A 19,720-nucleotide genomic window follows, 5' to 3' on the forward strand; every position below is an offset into this window, starting at 1 on the left:
AGTGTAAGCATAGTTTATGAGCTTTGGTGACATAAAATATTTGAGGTATTAGTGTCGCAATGGGCATATGTTAAGGGTTTTTGGTGACAAAAAAATTGAAATATTGATGTCACAGTGGCATGATTTAGGGTTTCTTGTTTGTGGTTAACCTCTAACAAAACTTAGTATGGAATGTTTTATGGCCAGACCAATTTGGAAACTTAGAGGTGAATTAAAGAAACAGATTTCAATTTATATTTTCTGCAAGATCCGAGTTAAATTATCCACAATTTATTAGTAAGGACACAAATCAGATACTAATTGGGAAACTTTACACCATAATTCTCCCGTACCTTTTATTTGCCTATACATAATATCGGAACTACAAGTATTCCTTTGAGCTCAAATTACCGAAAAACCAGTAACATCCGTAAGCAGATTGAGCGTTTACTTTTACCCACACTTTTCTTTATCTTTCTCTCCTTTTTACCCGCATCTTTTTTGGGATAAGTGCATTGGAAATCCTAAAACTTGTCACGAAAGTGCAATTAAATCCTAAAACTTTCAAAAAGTGCAATTAAGCTCTCAAATCGGTCACAAAAGTGCAATTGAGTCCTAAAATTTTCATAGAGTGCAATCAAGTTCTAAAACTTGTAAAATTGATCTAATCAAGTCTTTCTGTTGATTGCCCTTTTTGAAAATTTTAGGACTGAATTTCACTTTCATGAGAAGTTTCAGGACTTGATTGCACTTTTTCGAAGTTTTAGGACTCGATTGTACCTTCGGAACAAGTTTTAGAACTTAATTTCACTTTTTGAAAGTTTTAGGACTCAATTGCACTTTCATGACAATTTTTAGAACTTCTTGTACACTTATCCCTTTTTTTTATACCGATCTAGAGTTGCTAGATTGAAACAATCGAATAACCCTAAAATCTATGCACTAATTTCAACAAAGAAAATATTGAAGAATGTTTCTTAGGCACTAGTTAAATATTATTATATGTGCTTTGAAAATATATAATATAATTTTAAAGTGAGTGAATTTTTTAAAAAGCGTAATTATTTCATTTTCAAGGAGTTCTGCGAGGAATTATTTCCACTATTGATTAATTTTAAAAAGACCCTTTTGACAATTAGGGGAAGTTGCTATTTCCACAGCCAAATTGGCCGGGAAGGCAGTCTCACCACGAAATCTCTCTTTCATGCTGACTTGGTTCAGTCCAAGCTCATGCACGTGAACCCAACACTTTTTTTTTTTTTTTAAACTTATTGTAACTGAGTTAATAAATTGAATCCATCAAAACAGCGAACAAGAGAGATCTTCGCAAGCAACGTTGGACGATGAAAAGCAAGATGGGAAGTGTGTTATTTGAAATACTTTTCTATAACAAATTGTGTGATTACCTAATTGTAAAGTCAAGATTTATGTGGGGCATATATTCTAAGAATGAGATCCAAGCAGTGGTGGGAGAATCAAATAAAAGGAACGACTTTGAATTTGGCTCAAGGGAATTTGTCACCGCACATGCGCGTATATATATAATTATATATTGCGCTAATTTGCATCTATCAATTATAGTAACATCCAATCCAGAACTCTAACCCTACACATTTGTAGCGTCATAACAAGCAATATACAGATGGCATCCTTTTCAATAGAATTCGTACCTATAAATAGCAATACTAGAGCAAGAGTCACGCATATACTTTTGGGAGAAAATTATTAAAAAGGAAACAATCGAGAGAGCTATTTTGAAATGCTCAAGGACAATCCTCCTCATGCTCATTTTGGCTTTTGGCTTAGCTTCTCTCCCCGCAACAAATGTAAGAGACCCGGTCCCAGAAGGTCGTTCCAGTGTTGGAGAAGAAGGTGACGCAACACATTTTCACTACCGAATCTTGCCTCGAACCCCCGTTCCACCATTTGGACCTGGTTGCCGTCACAATTGCAGCTTGTAGCCACCATTGGATAAGCAAGGCCGCCATTTGGTGAAATTTTGAAGCAAATACTAATAACTATTAAATAGAATCACCGATGAAATAAAGATTTTGGGATTTAGTTGCGAGTTGATTTGTTTGTACTTGGCAAAAATCTGTGATTGTTTAGTCATGCCATCTCTGCTTGGTTTGATTTGTTTTATTGGATAGAATACAATGCGTTGTTTTCTTAAAATTGGAGGGGCCTACAAATAATCTAACCTAAGTATTCGACTTTAAAAGGAAAATGGATAGACAAAAGCCTTTGAAAATCTAAACTTATGATAATTCTTTGTGACAGGGTCGAGCCAAATAAGAGAAGGACATTCGTAATCATCACTTCCGTGGAATTTTCTTCCAACTAAGTAATTGTAAGTATATTTTATATCGAGTGTCGTTCCAAGTTGGCTTACAATGGAGGTCTAACATTAAACAACAAAAGAAGCAATTTTTTGGCTAAAAATAAGAGAAGCATCAGGTTGAAACAATTAACTAGCATGTGCAGTCTACTCGCTTTGACCAACATCTTGTTCTTGCAACTCAACTAGAGCAGTTTCGGACCCACTAAAATCCGTCCGAGTTCCCACGACGGTGGACTCGGCAGGGGTATAAACACCTTCATTTTAGTGCTATCCATCTTGCATTAATAAGCTTTCATGGCTACAAAGGTTTGCCAGATATAGGCTCGCTCGGCGCTTCTTTAATCCAAATATTCAAATACGTTTAGGATTTGTGGTAGTCAATATCATGCATAACTCAAATCTAAAATGCTAACCAAATCTTTCTTCGGTTTTTTAAAAATTCATGATAGGATTGTTGGGTAAAATACTTCGATTTGTGAAAAAACCAAACGAGCTAACATGAAATTGTAGTTATTTTGAATGTATGGCCCTCCTTGTGATTATAATGACAGAGTTAAGAGGAGTAACTTCAACTTTATATACATACAAGTATCGTTAGGATGGAATCCAACTTTACTTGGTCTGGTCCAAGTTCATGCTAGCAAGCACAACACTGTTTCTCTTTGTTACCGAGCTAATAAAGGCAACCCATTATAATGGTGAACAAAAGAGAGCTTCAGGAGCAATGTGGCACAATGAAAAGCAAGATGACAGGTGAGTTATTGAAATACTTTTCTACGGCAAATCATGTGATTACCGAAATGAAAAGATCAAAGTTTAAGCGGGATTTGTATGTGTTAAAAAAGGGAACGAAGTAATGGCAGATGGATTCCATAGAAGGATTGATTTAGAATCTGGCTCTCGATGGAAATTGTCATGTATATAAGGAAGTATGTCGAATAACTTGTGCTAATTTGCATCTATAAGATCTAGAAACAAATCTAGAACTCTAACACTACACATGAGTAACATCATAACAAGCAATATAGAGATGGCATCCTTTTCAATAGAATTCGTACCTATAAATAGCCATACAAGAGAAAGAGTCATGCATATACTTTTGGGAGAAAACTATTAGGACAAAAGAAGAAGAAGAGAAACAATGGAGAGAGCGAATTTGAAATGGACGATCCTCCTCATGCTCGTTGTAGCTTTTGGCTTAGCTTCTACAACAATGGCGAGAGACCTGGTCACAGAAGGTAGTGCCGGCGTCGGAGAAGAAGGCGAAGCAACTCATTTTCACTACCGGATCTTGCCTAAGGGCGGCCCCACCATACCATCTAGCCCTAGCTGCCGCCACAAATGCGGTCCTCCATACCATACCTTGCCTAAGGGCACCCCCATCCCACCATCTGCACCTAGTCCCATCCACAAATGAGGCTTGTCGCAACCGTTGCATGATTAAGTTCGCCATCTAGTGAAATTTCAAAACTATTACTTGTAATTGTTCAATAGATTCACCGATGGAATAAAGTTGTTATGGATTCGATTGCGTGTTGATTTTGTTTGTAGTTGGCAAAATCTGCAATTGACTAGTCATCGCATCTCCTCCTGGTTTGATTGGCTTAATTCGAGGGGATACCCAGAGTAGTACTATCGAAATTTGAGGATCACACAGGTAATTTAAAATAAAATATTCGACTATAAAGAGAAAAACGAGTGGATAAAAGCCTTTGGAATTTTAAGTTTACAACATTTCCGTACGGCGGCGGAATCGAAACAGCTCAAGTAAGGGAGATTCAATTCATGATCAATGCTTCGATGGCGCTTTTTTTTTTTCCGGCTACTAGTAATTGCGGGTATATTATATCTCGAGATTTGGTTTGAATAAACTTTTTATTATCTTGATGTCCTTTTTGCAAAGATAATTGGAAAAACGAGATGAAAGTATTTCAATATGATTCCAAGGAATTGGAAAAATGCAAAAGGAAAAAGGAATTAGAGACAGAGAGAGAGAGATGAAAACATTTGGGGAGGGAAACGGAGGGAATTGTATTGGGCGGCCCGACAAAACCGCCTCTTAAAAGCTGCAGTTCACAGAGAGAGAACATCGACTCTTCTCTTCTCTGTCGCTTCGACTCTGCGGGTGGCGAGTTTTCTCTGCAATGGCGACCCAGAAGCTGACGGAGTACGAGCGCCGGAGGCTCGAGAACATCCAGCGAAACGACCAGATGATGGCCGCCCTCCAGCTCCATTCCAAGGCCTCCCTGCTCTCCGCTTCCTCCAAGCGCCAAAAGTACACACGCACGCACGCACGCACGCTCTCTCTCTCTCTCTCTCTCTCGTCATTTGGCCTCGTGTTTTTTTTTTTTTTGTAGCAATCCTCGGGTGCCTTTTTGGTTGTTTGCTCCGTTCGTGCGCGTGATGCGTGCGCTTTTGTCGATGTCAGGGTCGAGAACAAGGCCAAAGCCTGCGCGGTCAAGACGTACAGGGTGGCTAAAGACGAGGCCCCGGTCGTTATTCGGCGCTCGCTCCGCGCCAGAGGGATGCCGCCGGACTCCGAGGGTCTCGAGGGCGACTTCGGTGACGCGGCCCCTCGAGCCCCAGAGTCGAACCCCAAGTTCTCGCCGCCCCGGGATTTGGGGTCTTTCTCTATGGGCGACGCGTACGAAGGTCTGGGGTCCCGGGATGGGCTCGTTCGGGCTATGCGGCGTCTCTCGAAGAGACCCGAGATGTGGGGTTCGGTCAAAGAGGGAAGTGGTGGAGTTGAGGGGTGCAAAGACGAGATTTTGAGAGATTCAGTCGCTGGTGTGAGTGCGCACTCGGTAGGTCTAGGTTGTGGAGACATCAAGACTGAGGATTCATTAGGCGGCCGGCTCAAGAGAGAAGGCATTAAGACCGAGGATTCGTCAGAGTTCATTAGTACACTGAAAATGGAGGACTCGTCGGGTTATGGAATTAAGAGAGAAGGTCTCGTTGATTCCTTAGAGTTCATTAGTTCTTTGATACTGGAGGAGGACAATGTAGCTAGAGTTGTCCCTGGAAGGGTGATGGTGGTGAAGTTCTTCCCCACCACCGAACTGAGAATGGTGGCTGTTGGAAACAAGTACGGAAATGTCGGGTTTTGGAATATGGATCCCGAGAAAGAGGAGGGAGATGGCATATACTTGTACCACCCGCATTCTGGTCCAATTGGAGGGATCTCAATCCAACCATTCAACATTGCAAAGGTAGTTCTGATGCTTCTTTAGTACCTTTTTATTCTCCAGTTGTCAGTATCGATTTATCCTTTTGTTCTCAGTATTATGTCGAATTACGAATAATTTCCATGACTAGCATAAAGTTAATTGAAAGCACCTTTGTGAGGAGCAGGAATGTGGATACGTGATTGGAACTAAAGCAGGAATTCATGTTTATGTGCTTCATGCTGACCATGAATTCTATATTGATCAGTTTCCTGTCTGCCGGTTGGATTCAATATATGATTATTGAATTATTTCGCATTGTACTTTTTTGTTTGTGTTAGCACCATTTCATTGCTTTTTTGAGCTATACACATAGTGACCTGTTTAGTGCCGATTATACATTTCTCTTACATATTCTTATCATCCGGAAACTTTATTTCCTCACTGCCTGCCCTGTGAAAAGAAATGAAACTGAATCCAAATTTGAAAGGTTATCAGATTTGTCAAAATACAGATTAGCTGTATCGGAACTCAACTTCCATCATTGCTGTTGTTTGATTCAAATTTTCTTAATTTGTGAAAATTACATATGCTATACACGTGTCAAAGCATATATGATACTTGTGTGAACCATGAGTTCCCCAAGAGGGGCAACCATCCCAAGTTCTTATAACCACTGTTCATGGTAATGATCTTGAAGTACGTTTTAGCTTGGTTTCCAATCTATGTAATTCGTGTATGTTGAGTTATGTGGCACATATGCCCTTAAACGAATTTATGATGGTTGATCTTTTGTTCAGATTTTTACCTGCTGCTATGATGGATTTGTCCGCATGATGGATGTTGAGAAAGAGATATTTGATTTGGTACATGCAAGTGATGATGCTATCTTTTCTCTCTCTCAACGACCCAATGATGGAAGCTGCTTGTATTTTGGTGAGGGTCGTGGAGGTTTAAATATCTGGGATCTGAGGGTTGGAAAATCCACTGCTTTGTGGGCTCTGCATGAAGATAGAATCAACACCATAGACTTTAAACCACAAGATTGCTTTGTCTTTGCAACAAGTTCTTCAGAAGGAACTGCTTGTATTTGGGATTTAAGGAGAATGGGTGCTAAAAATCCGAAGAGTTTAAAGGTTATTGAACATGGAAGGGCCGTGCATTCTGCTTATTTTTCTCCTTCTGGTAGCTGCCTTGCAACGACAAGGTCAGTTGCAATGACTTCATAGGATGGAATAATAATTTGGACTTCTGGTTGGTTGTTAAAAGCCTGATTGTGTTTTATATTTTATACTTCAAGTGGACTACCGGGTCTTTCTTTTCAGTAACTTCCTTTGATGTTTTAAGGTTATCTTGGTTTTTTTTTAATAAGATAGTTGGCTTGTTCTTGCAGTTTTGACGACACTGTATGTATAGCGAGTGGGGACAATTTTGAGAAGACTTCTCACGTGTTCCACAATAACCAGACGGGTAGATGGATCTCCTCTTTCAGGTATGAATTGTTTAGGATATACTCGAGTTAGAATACTTACAGAAAATTTCAGATGCTGTTGTTTCTTGCGAGAGGTTGATGTTATGTTATAATCACTGGAATTGGCTGATTTGGGGACTTGTGCACTCGAGCATCACGTGTTAATGATATCTTTCATGAGCATTGAAAGTGCCTTAAAGCTCGATTATTGGCTCATTATGTTTGTTTAGTGGAACCAGCATGATTACCAGCCAGGTTCTGTCATGAAATTTGAGGTCCAGGTTAGAAATTTAGGAGCAAGTAAAATGGCATATTGATTTAGAGGTGCTTCTTGTTGGTGAAGTGTCAGTTTTGTTATGAAGAACAAGGTCTGAATTTTTACTGTGTTTTAATAATTGCTCAATGAATAAATGCTACTACTACCATCAGAATCCATTTACACGAGAAGGGCTGTGATCTTCCCTGTTCAGAATATTTTCGCCGGATGAGTAGACTACATAGCTTATGCATATGTATTGGTATTGATGGTACCTTATAGGGCCTAGGTTTTTATTAGTTTTTCAAGTGTGTGAATCTAATTATGTCCAGCTTCTCCATGTTCTGTGTAGTAAACATACTTTTTCTTCCATCATTCAACACTAGTGGTACAGCTGTTGTATGTTTGAATTAATTTAAATACCCGATAGTCTTGGGCTTATCTGCGCTTATTGCTTTAATCGTACAAGGAAAACTTTACTGGTACATGAGTATTAGATGACTTGATATCTCATTTTCTTTCTGGGAGCAGAGCAATCTGGGGCTGGGATGATTCATATATCTTCATTGGCAATACAAAGAGAGCAGTTGATGTCATCTCTCCAACACAAAGAAAAATTGTCAAGAGTTTGCAGAGTCCATGCATGTCTGCAATCCCCTGCAGGTTTGATGCACATCCGCTTGAGGTTGGGGTGCTAGCGGGAGCTACTGGCGGTGGTCAGGTTTATACCTGGACATCTCCATAGGTAGCGAATTCACTACAATCCTCGTCAGTAGGTCCAGTTAAGCTCTAGTGCATTACTTGTAAAATGTCAGTTTTAGTGATTCGGCCGTTGACTACTTTTGGTACTAGAAGGCTCTGACTGTCTGTCTCGCTCCGTCGGGGTGTTTTGATTTTGCTCAAATTTGCTCCGAGCCTTGCGAACTTGACTCTGCATAACTCAAATGAGAAATGTATTTCCAAGGAAATCTCAGAATGGTATGTAGGGAAGCTTTTGGTTGTCCCAACGTACTATATGAAGTTTTATGCATGGTGAGGCCTAGTGGAATGTTGAATTCAATCTTCCCGCAGTTAAGAGACTTGTTTCAAATTTCTCTTGTTTACATAGGAGCGTATCTTTGAATCCACTTCAGGATGGAGTGGGAAAAAAAGAGGTTCTCATGAAGTAACTGGGTTGATCTTACAACAGAACAGACGATTAAATAATCTGTCAGCAAGTCAAATCTGTGACACATAGTTAGACCAACGTGTTGCAATCTACACTAAAACTCTGATCTTTGACACGCTTCTCAAATTGACGAAAGCACAATAGAATGTACACGTGCTAATAGCCAGATGTAAAGCGCTTGGCAACTCGTGTTCCTAAAGGTCCGGAGGTATCGTGAGTACATGTGATCTAAACTACATCTCTTGCGACCTCCATAAATACCTCATCCGTTCATACACAGTTTTTTTTTTTTTTTGGTCAAACTGTTCATACGCACAAATTCAGCAGCTGCTCTGTGGACAAAAAGGCAGAGCAGATAAAGCTGAACTAGATCTTAAAGAGTCAGGCCTAATTGTTGCAGCATATTCAGAAACGTTCAGAATCAAGATATGGGAAGACATTAGTTATCCCCAAAGCAATGATTTTATCTCTTCCAAGAAGTCAGTTCTACAGGTAGCAAAGTTTCATCATTGAAAAGAACAGCTTGTGCCATCAGTTTACCAAGCAAACCATGGTACAACAGACCTCTGGCACCAAGCCCTCCAAAAAACCAATATTTACAAGAATGATTCCCAACCATCAAATCGTCTATTCTACCAAGAACTGGAAGTGATCCAAGGGAAGTGAGCGGCGGCATTGCCCTTATACCTGCCTTAGCTCCAACAAAAGACCAGTCCTTGATTTTCGGGTAAATGGCAGAAGCCTTAGGTAAAAGTTGTTCAAGTGCTGTCGAAGCTTCCTCTGCTGATACATCAGATGAATAGTTTCTCGACTTCCACTCCCATGTTGAGCCTACAAGTATATCCCGGGGTCCCTGAACAGCAAGCCATACATCGGACAGGATGGAGGGGCTGTGATCTGGATAAGTTTCTCTGGAGAAAAGCAAAGGTGACTTTCTATTGTTTAGTAAGGGGAAAAGAGTCACCGAAAAGACAAGCGAGCATAAGTACTTTGATGCAGATAGAGAGCCAATGAAAATGACAATCGAAATACCATACTTCAAGAAAATCCTCATCTTCCCCAATGATCCATATCTTTTTTATAATGGCGGGGACAATTAAGCCCACCATAAAGCTTTCCGCGTCACATTGATACAAGACGAATGTGATATAGCCCTTACCCAGCATTATCTGGTAGCTGCAAATGAGCGATGACCCCTCTGCATGTCCTAAGGGGAAGTCTGCCAGAGAGCTCGGGAAGGAGGTCTGCTTTGGCCCCTAGACAAACTATAACAGCATCATATTCTCCTGAATCGTCACAAATTCAATAAAAAAGTTAGCAATACATATTCGCTAGGTGATTTTCTAGCATAACCAACTTTTCTATTTGATTAGCAAATGAGCATATCCAACCTAATGACAAAGTAACTTGGAATACCTTCAAAATCACAGAGTCTGTCAATTGATTTCTTGCGCATGTAAAGCTCCTTTCCTCCAAAGTTTGAGGTTGACATCTCTTCTACTAAATCTTGACAAGCCAAGAAAAGTGCCTACTAAACTTAATTCAATGTAAAATGACAATTAGGGAAGAAAAAATAGAAGGAAAGATTAATCCCTGATGGTCAATACCAACCTGAAGATAGCACAAAGGATGGATATTCACTGCCTCGGGCATATGGAAGACAGAGTTAAAAGGTACTTGTATGTTAGGCACCAGAGCTTCTGCAGCATCCTTGTCAATTGACTCTATTTTACAAAAGGGAAGGCAATTTTGTGCATTCTGAAGATGAACGAAGCACCTAGATCACAATATAATCCACTAACAAAAAATTCTAACATGGTGATCGAAGAATTACATTAGTCAATATATCCAGGTGTTTTGCATCCATTGCTGGTCTTAAGATGCCCCTGCAGTAAACACCACATGAAACATCAACCAGCATTAAAAACCAATACAAAGAAATTGAAATAGCCTAATACAGAAGGTTCTAGACCACAAGAAGAAAGATGGAGTAAAAGGGAGTTACAAGAAATTAATAGCAGATTGAAATGTGGAAAGGTCAAAAAATATATGTAGGCACAAGAAACAAGTGAGATTGACAAGTCAATGCATGATAGCAGAAGAATATATGAAGACAAAGCCCTCTAATATACAGCATAGAAATTTGTCGAACAGGCCTATAATATGTAAAAGACAGTCAAATGCCAGCAAAAGAAAGACTAGAAGTATGATTACAAAATGGAGTACCTTCTCCTAATAATACTATCACCTAAATCCCACTCAAGCTCCAAGTTTAGAGAATTTGAATTCCTCTTATCCACCACTCTTTCAGCAATCTTTAGAAGCTTTAGACACTCTTTCCAACATTCTGCACCCTGCCAAAGAAGTTTTACTGCAAATCATAGAAAATCAGTTTACCTGCCCAATCAAAATTTAGAGCCACAATAAGAAGCTCCAATAGTAAAAACCATCAATCAGACCGGTGATTAGTCTACAAGTAGAGGAGGTGATGAGGACCTTTGGGTGAATACGGGTGAAGAAGTCCTCCAGCAATTCCAGATGCACCACCACCAACGCCACTTTCGTCATAGATGTCAATTCTTAGATGCAACTCTTCCGGGCTGTGCTGTGAAAGCAAATTCCGAACCACGAACGAATTATAAAGAACAAGCCTAGACCTGATCGACATCAAAAGTACCGCTAAGCATATGTTAAAACAAATATACCGTACAAAATAACAGAGGCAAACAATATTTATGGTCCCTGACAGGCAGAAAAGAGGATCGTAAAATCTGAATCTTCAAAAAAAGCCTGTATGGAAATTTCAAAGCGGCAACGCACTTCAAATGCTATGATCCAGTGACTGTCACTCCCAATGAAAAAGTGGAGTTGAGAAGATAACAAAGACGGGTCAGTGAGGGCAAAGCAAATGAAAAACATAGTTGAGCTGAAATATCAAGCCTCTGAGGAGTTAAAAAAGACCACAAAGTCAGTTCCCCCACCAACTTGCTACCAATCGATAGTTCTATACCAAGGACTAGTTTTCCATGCTTCGCAATATCAGCATAAAGACAAATCATCCGTCACGCCTCACCCCTCACAAATTCATACGCACAAACATCAATTTGGTCAGACTAAGCACGGGCCTTCCTAATCCTACTACAACCTACATTCTTAAACTAGCCATTAACAAGTTCTCGTGGGCATCTATGCCATACCCAATGCAATTAGCTGCAATTTGAACCATACAAAACGCGACCTTTCGCGGCATGCACAGCAGCATTTCTTCTCCATCGCAGGTGCTCAATGTCTAATCACCTCAGCGGAAACAGACTAAGATAACCCAAAAGTCCCTTTCCTTTTATCTTTTCAGTTCCACACTTTGCACATGAAATCTGCAACAACGGTATAACGAACAGAGAGGAGTGGAGTACCCGCAGCAGATGCCAGGCGACGGAGAGCCCAGCAAAGCCAGCACCAAGCACGGCGCATCTGCATCGCAAACCAAAGGCGAACAATAAAAATCGTTCCTTTCCGACAGAAACAAGCGACCCGGGATTCCATTCCATGGTTTTGAGTCATGGGAACGAGAAAGAGTACCTCAGAGGACGTCCGGCGAGAGAGGGGCGGTGAGTAGAGAGAGACGCCATTGAAGGGGCGGTCCTCCTCCTGCTACGACGGCGTGGAGCGTAGCAGGGAGGACGCACCGCCGGTTCTGTAGGAAGAAGCAGTTTCATATCAAACGATGCGACAAAAATCAAAGAGTGGACACACTCTGTCATGGGGTTTATGGACTCAAAAAGTACTTCATAATCAGCAAAAATATTTTTTTGTATTTACAGATGCTTAAGAATATAAACATAATTTACAGCGCCAAGACTTATTTTACGAATACTACATATAAATTAAGTGCACCATTTTTGGACTTACAATGCGATAAGGTATGCTACTGAGATTCGATTCCATTAGCAATTTGCTAGAAGGAAGTATAATGTCGATCTTCGAAAAGTAAGGCTCACCCAATTTACTAATTATGAAGGAAATTAGTACTTCGAATCGCGATTTAGATTTGTTATTTTACTTATGAGTTGCAAACCAAATAAATATTCAATCTTTCATGTCCAAGCTGCTCGATTATGTGAGCCCCTAGTGAAACCCACGTGATGACACCTCTACCCAAAGAGTCATTTATTGATTATCTTTAGGCATTTGTTAACAAGACTTTTTCTTTATAGAGTACAACATAGCGGTCAAGAGAATTGTACTCTTATGACAGTTTGATGAGAAGAGAAACTGCAGGCCGTACTCAACACTACGATCCAATTAACAATGGCATAAGTTTCATGAGAAGAGATTGAAGAGCTCAAGCTTCACTAAACTTGCGGTAGATCAGTAAAGCTGAAAGCATTCATCAGGGAAACACCATGTGCAGCTCTGTTCTCTTACCCAACCTTTGACTTGAAATATAAGACAATTTACACATTTTGACTCCTACAAAATCTAATTCTCAAACTTCAACTGAACAAACATCTGATAGTGAATAAGCCTACATGCTCGACAATTCAGGACATGAATATTTAACAGCCGCCCAGATGTAGCATTTTCTATGTTCCGCTGCCTGCAATGTTGGCTAATCAGACCCCACCATGTTGCAGTCGGCAAGTTTACATTATGCTACTGACCGATGCAATGTGCTCTTCAACATATCAGGCTTTCCGGAAGATGAGGCGCCTTTCCCTCTTATATTCAACTTCATCTCTTTGGTGCATAATTATGAGAGCTCTTCTCACCTGACGGCACAAGAAGTGATCAGTCAAATACCAGGATGCTAATCGGCAGCATGCCTTTTAGGGTAAATTTTTTTGAAACCAAATAGTCTTAGAAAGTTGAAAATTCACAAGAAAAGGAACAGATAACGGCTTTTAACCAAACTACCACACATTCTGGTGAATGATTACAAGTTTTATAATGAGCCAATAGTCAATTAATCAATAGAAGAAAAAATCATCCCAAAGGATAAAATTTTCCGTTTGTATAATAGGCGCACAGCATAACTCCCCTATAATGACAGCCGCCGTCAGATTGGATTTTGTCAATCGTAGTAACAACTAGTATTAATGAGTAGTAAGATCGAGGTGGAGGTATTATGTAAATACACGATAATAAAACACTTACTATAGACTCGTTCATCCCCATTCTAGTCAGCTCGTCGATCAACTTTCTTTCTGATATGTGGTTCCCGATTCCTATTCTTCTCTTTATTTGAGTTTCAGCTTGCTGTTGATGGAAATAATGATGATTAGAGACACCTCATGCAAAGAGTCAACTTAATGCAAGATGTAAATACCATGCAAGTGTTGGATCAGATCAATAGACGTGAGGGATTATTGACAAACCTTGATCTCGTTTGCCATTTCAGGTGTAAGATTTACTTGTTGATTTATCCCAGAACGTGCCGCATCCATTGTGGAAACAGTAAAAAGCCTGATTGCTTCTTGCACATTCTCCTCAGTGGCGACATGGGATCTAAAAGAATGATCAAACAGCACAAAAGGAGAACACTTTCGTTATCGCACAAAACAAATAAGGTAAGTTCCATCCGAATCAAGAACAGGCATGTATCATCCGATTTATTCAAGAACCAAGAGCCCAAGGACTGATGATATGAGACCTTATGACACTAGGAAAACTATCTCCAATTATTTATCACTCGAGCAGTTCTCCAAGAATTGTTTTTCTACCAATTTCATGCGATGAAGAAAGGCACGACTCATCAGATAATAGTTCCATTTCTTATCATAGTTGTGATAGTAGAATAAATGAGATTAAACACAGTGCACAGAATGTGTACAAATAAAATGGAGACTATACGTTCTAATGTCATGCCCAAGCACAAAACAAACTTAGCAAGTCAATAAAATAAAATAAAAACAAAGAGCAAACAATTTTGCAATACATAAGTTGGAATGGGAAAACTTCGTTTCTTCGTTCACCAGCATATGGAACTAAAGACAGACTCTTCTAGCTTGAGATATTCCATGCTTCCTCAATTAGGCGAAATATACATACATTGCCCAAAACACCATGTAAATTACACAGGACAAGAAAAAACATACAGATTGCTTTTTTGCCACTAAAACCATATGCAACATATTGGACAGGACAAAAGTTTCATGTGTGAAAGTTTATCTGTATGTCTAATGTTAAATCTTACAATTTCATTCTTGCTAGAGCCTCGCTTAGCCTGACAATAGCTTCCAGCTGCCTAACTGTGATAGGTATAGCAGCTGCCTCACCAGTGTCATTAGCCTGCTGCCTCATGTCCTACAAAAAGCACATGCATAAGATATCAAATCAATCAACAGCTTCGAAATACTGATGAATCAACAGTCACCTAAGGACCTCAAATCTGGGTTAAAACCATCAAATTCCAGCAGCACTCAAAGTGCACTTCATAAGTGGACCAAAGTAGTGGATCAGTTGCATCAAAATTCCCTATCCAGAAAGCCATCAACTTGCATATTTCACAAGCTCTAACCAATGGTATGTGATTCGACAAAGAAGGGTAAAGCATTCAAATTCTTGAACACCTGCATCTACTCCGCCACAAACATACTATGTTAAGAATGGACAAGCACTGGCCTTAGTATGATGGCCAAGGAGAGATTGAAAGAATGTCTCCAAATACAAACACATCCACACTTTGACCAGCTTTGGAGGACATTTCCATCTCTCCTAGATTTAACACAATCATCTCCGAAGTGTATTTTCACTAAGCAAGTCATTGTATCACCTGATCAACTGGAACTATACTTGAGAACATGAGCATATACAGTGGGGTGACAAAAGACAACAGATACCTGTCTGATCGTAATATAACTATTCTGCAGCAACGCAGATGCTGATTCTGACAGACGAGGATGGCATTCAGCTCGACAGTATTGTATATACCTGTACAGAGGGCAAGCCAAACAGCTCAACGCCCACACATGGTTAACCAAGTGGAAATTCATGAAATTGACATGCAATTCATAAGACTGTTACCTCTTCAGCCAGTTTTCTTCTTTTGAAACTTTACTATCGGCTGAGACTGCATTCGCAGAAGCGTGGACTTTTATAATATGGCTTGCTATGATCTGAAAGAGGGTATTCTCAATTGAGTTATAATTAATTGCATGCTTTAAAATCCATATGCATATATGACGCTCTAACACGTATTAATATCTGTTTCCTCAGAAAATGAGATTTTTGAATGCTCCTGTTTCCACAATCAAGTTGAACAGAAAGTCACTATGCAAGTTGCAGAGAAAACTTCAAAATTGCATCTCTCTTCAAGCTTAGCTGACCCTGTAGAATTGGAAAAACTATATGAGCATTGAGGGTAGGTTACCTTATCTTGAGTGTACATCCTGACATCTTTAACAATAAATATCAGATCAAATCTAGAAAGGATAGTTGTCTGCAGGTCAATATTGTCCTGTGCAGTCTGGAACATGAAAGGCATTTAATCAATAATAAGCAATGACTAATGTCAACTAAAGGGAATAAAAGTTATGCAAACAGACCTTCAGGTCATCATAACGTCCTGATGGCGGGTTAGCAGCAGCAAGAACAGATGTTCTTGAGTTGAGGACTGTTGTGATTCCTGCTTTGGCTATAGATATGGTTTGCTGCTCCATGGCTTCATGAATAGCAACTCTGAGTTCAAAAAGAATTTTGATTAAGGTAGAGTTCAGAAAGCTCCTTAATTGATGCTCACAAGGAGATAGGTATCAAAATTCAGTGCAAATTACCTATCCTCTGGTCTCATTTTGTCAAACTCATCGATACAGACCACACCACCATCTGCCAAAACCATTGCTCCTCCTTCAAGATAAAATTCCCGCTGAATGGAACAGATATTTTCAGCTTAAAGTCCGGACTTTCTATATTGTGAAGGAAGGGCAAAATGACCCATCAAGTAATCAGGACTCACAGAGCTTCCATCACGGATGACTGATGCTGTAAGACCAGCTGCGGATGAGCCTTTTCCTGAAGTATAAACAGCAATTGGGGCTGTCTTCTCAACGAACTTAAGAAACTGAAGAAACACATGGCAAGTCAGCCACCACATTGTGGCGATAATGCATAGACTGGATCTAATAAGAAGTGCTCTCCAAGAAAAAAGAAAAGCAATTTGTGTGTTCCTTAATCCGGTGAGGACGTCATTAACTAATATTTGAACCCCTCAAACAAACAGCTAAGGGACTAACCTGTGATTTGGCTGTAGAGGGGTCCCCAAGAAGCAAAACATTGATGTCGCCTCTTAGTTTTACACCATCAGGCAAAACCTGATGTTGCAAGGGTATTCGATTGCATCATTAGTTCAATAGCAGTCGAGTCTGATAGATATCAATATAAAGCCAGAATAGATAATAGCGTACCTTTCTTGATCCTCCAAATAAAAGACAGGCCACTGCCTTTTTCACATCATCATGACCAAATATAGATGGGGCAATTTTAGAGCAAATGTGTTTGTATGCATCAGGTTGTGCGGCAATTTTTTTGAACTCTTCTACCTAAAATAACACACGGATACATCTATTACAGTCTGTACACAATAACAAGAAACTTTCTTTGCCCACATTAACAATAGCAGCATATCAGGTTCAAGTGACATGTCATGAAACCTAAAAAGTAATAATATCCTCAAGTTCCCATATGAAGATTGGAGAAGTACGTATAACAGAGAAAGCATGCTCTTATCGTTCAAAGTGTATTTGCGGGAGGAAACAGGCACAGCACTTCATAAGCCAAAAAACTACCTCTTCAGAGGTGAAAGCTGCTGGACCTCTAGAGTTGGCCTCATTTGGTTCTTCCATGCCTACAACTCGGATGTATGGCTGTCTCACAGCAACAGCTCCCCTGTGGCTGCACAAAATTACACCACCCAAGATTTAGGACCAGAAGTAAAACCAATAGAAAGGCAGCTATCACCAACCAGAATGGCACAGCATATCTTACGAGGCGGATGAATTTGAAGATTGAAAGATGCTATAGATCCCCATGATGCTCAATCTTGTGCCAGGTACAATTGTTTGAACAAGGTGGCGATCCACAGAGAGAAGAATATTTCTTGGAAGCTCCCCAGTTGGTACATCCTTCCATCAGCAAAGAAGAAGGCCCACTAGTCAAATAGAAGTCAGGTTTTCTTGCCTACGCAAACTTCATATGCATTGAGAATGTTACCTCAGGGTTTTCTTGCAATTTCAGCGTCTGTTGATCGACATATTTGCTCCTATCAGGAACCACAAGCCATGGATCAATTGGACACCTATCTTCTCCAGGCTGCAAAAATTCCACTTGCAATGAGCTGGAAGACACCACGTGAAAGTTCAAAGAGATTTAAGATAAGGAAAGACAATGAACCTGTGGGATATGATCACATGATCTAGGAACAATGGCACCACCAAGACCAGGACGGCAGGGGACCATCTTCACATTTCTACAGTTCTTGCACACCAAAGTCACGTAAGTAGCTTTAGCCTTGGTCCTTGAAGCAGCAATGGTGATTCCCGCTATTTTCACAAGCTTCGATATGTATTGAGCCTACAATAAAAAGAGCAACCTCAGAATAACAGAATAAAAAAGAAGAGATTTGATTACAGAAATCAAACAAGTCCATACTTTTCCCTGTAGATACTGCATGTAAAATGCAATAAAAAAAAAGACACCAAAAAACTTCATTGTCCAAATTCACTTGAGCGAGATTAAGACACAATATATAATTCAGTGTAGCGCCAACCAAGAAAAATGACAACAAAAGAACTCCACTCACCCCGACAGACCGCATAGACACGGGATCCTCCTTCGATGTCAGCAAGATCTGGACATCCCTAGTCTCCGGCTCCTCCATTTCACCCGTCTCGCTGGGCACCTTCGACTTCAAGCTCACTAAAACCTCCGCCGCTGCTGTCTCGAACTACAAGAGGCAAGATACAGAATTATCATCTAAAACAAAGCAAGCAAATGAATCAACTCAATCAATCAGAAATTAAAAAAAAAATCCTTCCATGAGGTCTAAAAGTATTCAAATGCAAGAACTCGCGGTACATACTAGGAAATGGTTCTCGAAATGAACCCCAAAAAGCTCCTTCAATTCAATATCACCGAATCCCTCGACATCAACATAAACAATCATCGCTTTTGACCAACTCCAATTGAATACTGGAAACGAAATCCAACCGGCAAAAAAAAAAAAACGAAACTTTCTGAGCCAATTGCCCTTACCAGGGGCAAGTAATCGGCGGGGGAAGAGCGCAGCAGCGACGGGAGGTCGGCGTCGAACGCGTCGAGGTCTTCCAGGTCGACGGCGAGGGACCTGGGGTTGTGGACGAGGCTCTCCCGGTAAGGGAAGGTGTTCTTGGAGGTCTCGAACCCCCGGATGAACTCCTTGAACTTGCGGAGGACGGAGTGGCGGGTGGCGGCGGCCTCCGAGGCGTCGGCGCCGGCGCCGTCGCCGAGGACCTGCGCCTGGTCGCTGTAGTACACCGCCCCTTCGTCCCACCCCGACATCCTCAGGCGGCTGCTCCGAGCGGACACGTTCGATCGGATCTCTCTCTCTCTCTCTCTAGAGAAGGAAGAGGACGAACGTTTCTCTGCTAGGGATTCGAGGAAGAGAGAGAGAGGGAGAGGAAATGGTGGGAATCTGGGAGAGATAGAGAGAGGATTTTGGCGGGAAGGCTATGGCGGGAACTGTACGGAGGGAGCTGCGGGCACGTGCGGTGCCACGTGCGTAGCGAAGCGAGGCGCTTTCAGGGAAATCAAATGAGCAGTCCGAATATTGTCTCGAACCGACGTGTCCATTCATCAATCGTGAGACTCGTGCATGTATTTTAATTTTAATAAGATGATCGGGTAAATGACACAAAGGGTCGCCGAACTTTGGCTAAATGTGCAATGTCATCCCTGAACTTTTAGTTTATTCAATATATTTTCCTGGTTAATATCACCTTTAAAACTATCAAGTTGAGCGACAGCTAAATTGATCGGTAATCTATCGTATAAACTTTTTATTGAAAGTTGTTTCATGATTAAGCTTGGAATCTGTTCACGTATGGCTGTGACTAGTATCATGTGTTTCTGCGCATGTATTAATTCTTATTTACATGTCGCGGGATGCTTATAAAGTATAAAAATGTTCAGAAACCATTCATGTATGCATTTTGGTGTGGGGGAGAAGTTGTGGTATTTGGGTGGGTGCCGTCCAATGTTGATGGTATTCACTTGTGTTATCGGATTAGTCGGGACGGGACATACCCTGTTTGGCTAGGGTACCGCCGGTATCGCTCTCTAGCGGAGTGGCCTATCCGAGTTTGGGATC

General features: G+C 40.6%; 3 protein-coding genes across 3 annotated transcripts; 1 reads left to right on the forward strand and 2 right to left on the reverse strand.

The window, feature by feature from the left end:
- The first annotated feature begins 4,419 nt into the window (after positions 1 to 4,419).
- On the forward strand, positions 4,420 to 8,236 carry LOC115665384 (DNA damage-binding protein cmr1-like). The gene is made up of 5 exons (XM_056320748.1): positions 4,420 to 4,595; positions 4,749 to 5,529; positions 6,285 to 6,691; positions 6,878 to 6,976; positions 7,743 to 8,236. Exons 1-5 carry the CDS (start codon positions 4,465 to 4,467, stop codon positions 7,954 to 7,956), a joined length of 1,632 nt encoding a protein of 543 aa, XP_056176723.1. The 5' UTR covers positions 4,420 to 4,464; the 3' UTR covers positions 7,957 to 8,236.
- A 586-nt stretch (positions 8,237 to 8,822) lies between these two features.
- Positions 8,823 to 12,161, reverse strand: LOC115677314 (uncharacterized). Its single transcript, XM_056321072.1, has 9 exons — positions 11,959 to 12,161; positions 11,793 to 11,850; positions 10,876 to 10,984; positions 10,606 to 10,750; positions 10,214 to 10,265; positions 9,991 to 10,137; positions 9,796 to 9,907; positions 9,539 to 9,665; positions 8,823 to 9,290 (listed from the first exon to the last, which is right to left on the reverse strand). Exons 1-9 carry the CDS (start codon positions 12,138 to 12,140, stop codon positions 8,843 to 8,845), a joined length of 1,380 nt encoding a protein of 459 aa, XP_056177047.1. The 5' UTR covers positions 12,141 to 12,161; the 3' UTR covers positions 8,823 to 8,842.
- A 500-nt stretch (positions 12,162 to 12,661) lies between these two features.
- LOC115677500 (DNA replication licensing factor MCM5) lies at positions 12,662 to 19,020 on the reverse strand. Its single transcript, XM_030600674.2, has 18 exons — positions 18,628 to 19,020; positions 18,176 to 18,319; positions 17,767 to 17,946; positions 17,587 to 17,685; positions 17,362 to 17,498; positions 17,163 to 17,268; positions 16,782 to 16,916; positions 16,611 to 16,688; positions 16,334 to 16,438; positions 16,152 to 16,243; positions 15,924 to 16,056; positions 15,749 to 15,844; positions 15,403 to 15,494; positions 15,219 to 15,309; positions 14,573 to 14,682; positions 13,755 to 13,884; positions 13,534 to 13,635; positions 12,662 to 13,148 (listed from the first exon to the last, which is right to left on the reverse strand). Exons 1-18 carry the CDS (start codon positions 18,910 to 18,912, stop codon positions 13,065 to 13,067), a joined length of 2,199 nt encoding a protein of 732 aa, XP_030456534.1. The 5' UTR covers positions 18,913 to 19,020; the 3' UTR covers positions 12,662 to 13,064.
- Between the last annotated feature and the right edge of the window lie 700 nt (positions 19,021 to 19,720).

The sequence above is a fragment of the Syzygium oleosum genome, unplaced genomic scaffold (genome assembly GCF_021117445.2).
Source record: "Syzygium oleosum isolate NSW1041296 unplaced genomic scaffold, Sole_v2.1 Sole_v2.21, whole genome shotgun sequence".
NCBI lineage: Eukaryota > Viridiplantae > Streptophyta > Magnoliopsida > Myrtales > Myrtaceae > Syzygium > Syzygium oleosum.

Bases quoted from the DNA above. Each gene is read 5' to 3' on its own strand.
- LOC115665384 (XM_056320748.1), top strand. From the start codon at position 4,465: ATGGCGACCCAGAAGCTGACGGAGTACGAGCGCCGGAGGCTCGAGAAC. The intron at 6,692-6,877 runs GTCAGTTGCAAT...TTGTTCTTGCAG, and splicing joins AGCTGCCTTGCAACGACAAG to TTTTGACGACACTGTATGTA. The intron at 6,977-7,742 runs GTATGAATTGTT...TTCTGGGAGCAG, and splicing joins AGATGGATCTCCTCTTTCAG to AGCAATCTGGGGCTGGGATG.
- LOC115677314 (XM_056321072.1), bottom strand. From the start codon at position 12,140: ATGACAGAGTGTGTCCACTCTTTGATTTTTGTCGCATCGTTTGATATG. The intron at 10,751-10,875 runs GTCCTCATCACC...TATGATTTGCAG, and splicing joins TCACCCGTATTCACCCAAAG to TAAAACTTCTTTGGCAGGGT. The intron at 9,666-9,795 runs GTATTCCAAGTT...GTGACGATTCAG, and splicing joins CAGACTCTGTGATTTTGAAG to GAGAATATGATGCTGTTATA.
- LOC115677500 (XM_030600674.2), bottom strand. From the start codon at position 18,912: ATGTCGGGGTGGGACGAAGGGGCGGTGTACTACAGCGACCAGGCGCAG. The intron at 16,244-16,333 runs GTGAGTCCTGAT...TGTTCCATTCAG, and splicing joins TCATCCGTGATGGAAGCTCT to CGGGAATTTTATCTTGAAGG. The intron at 14,683-15,218 runs GTATCTGTTGTC...TGCTTTTTGTAG, and splicing joins GTTATATTACGATCAGACAG to GACATGAGGCAGCAGGCTAA.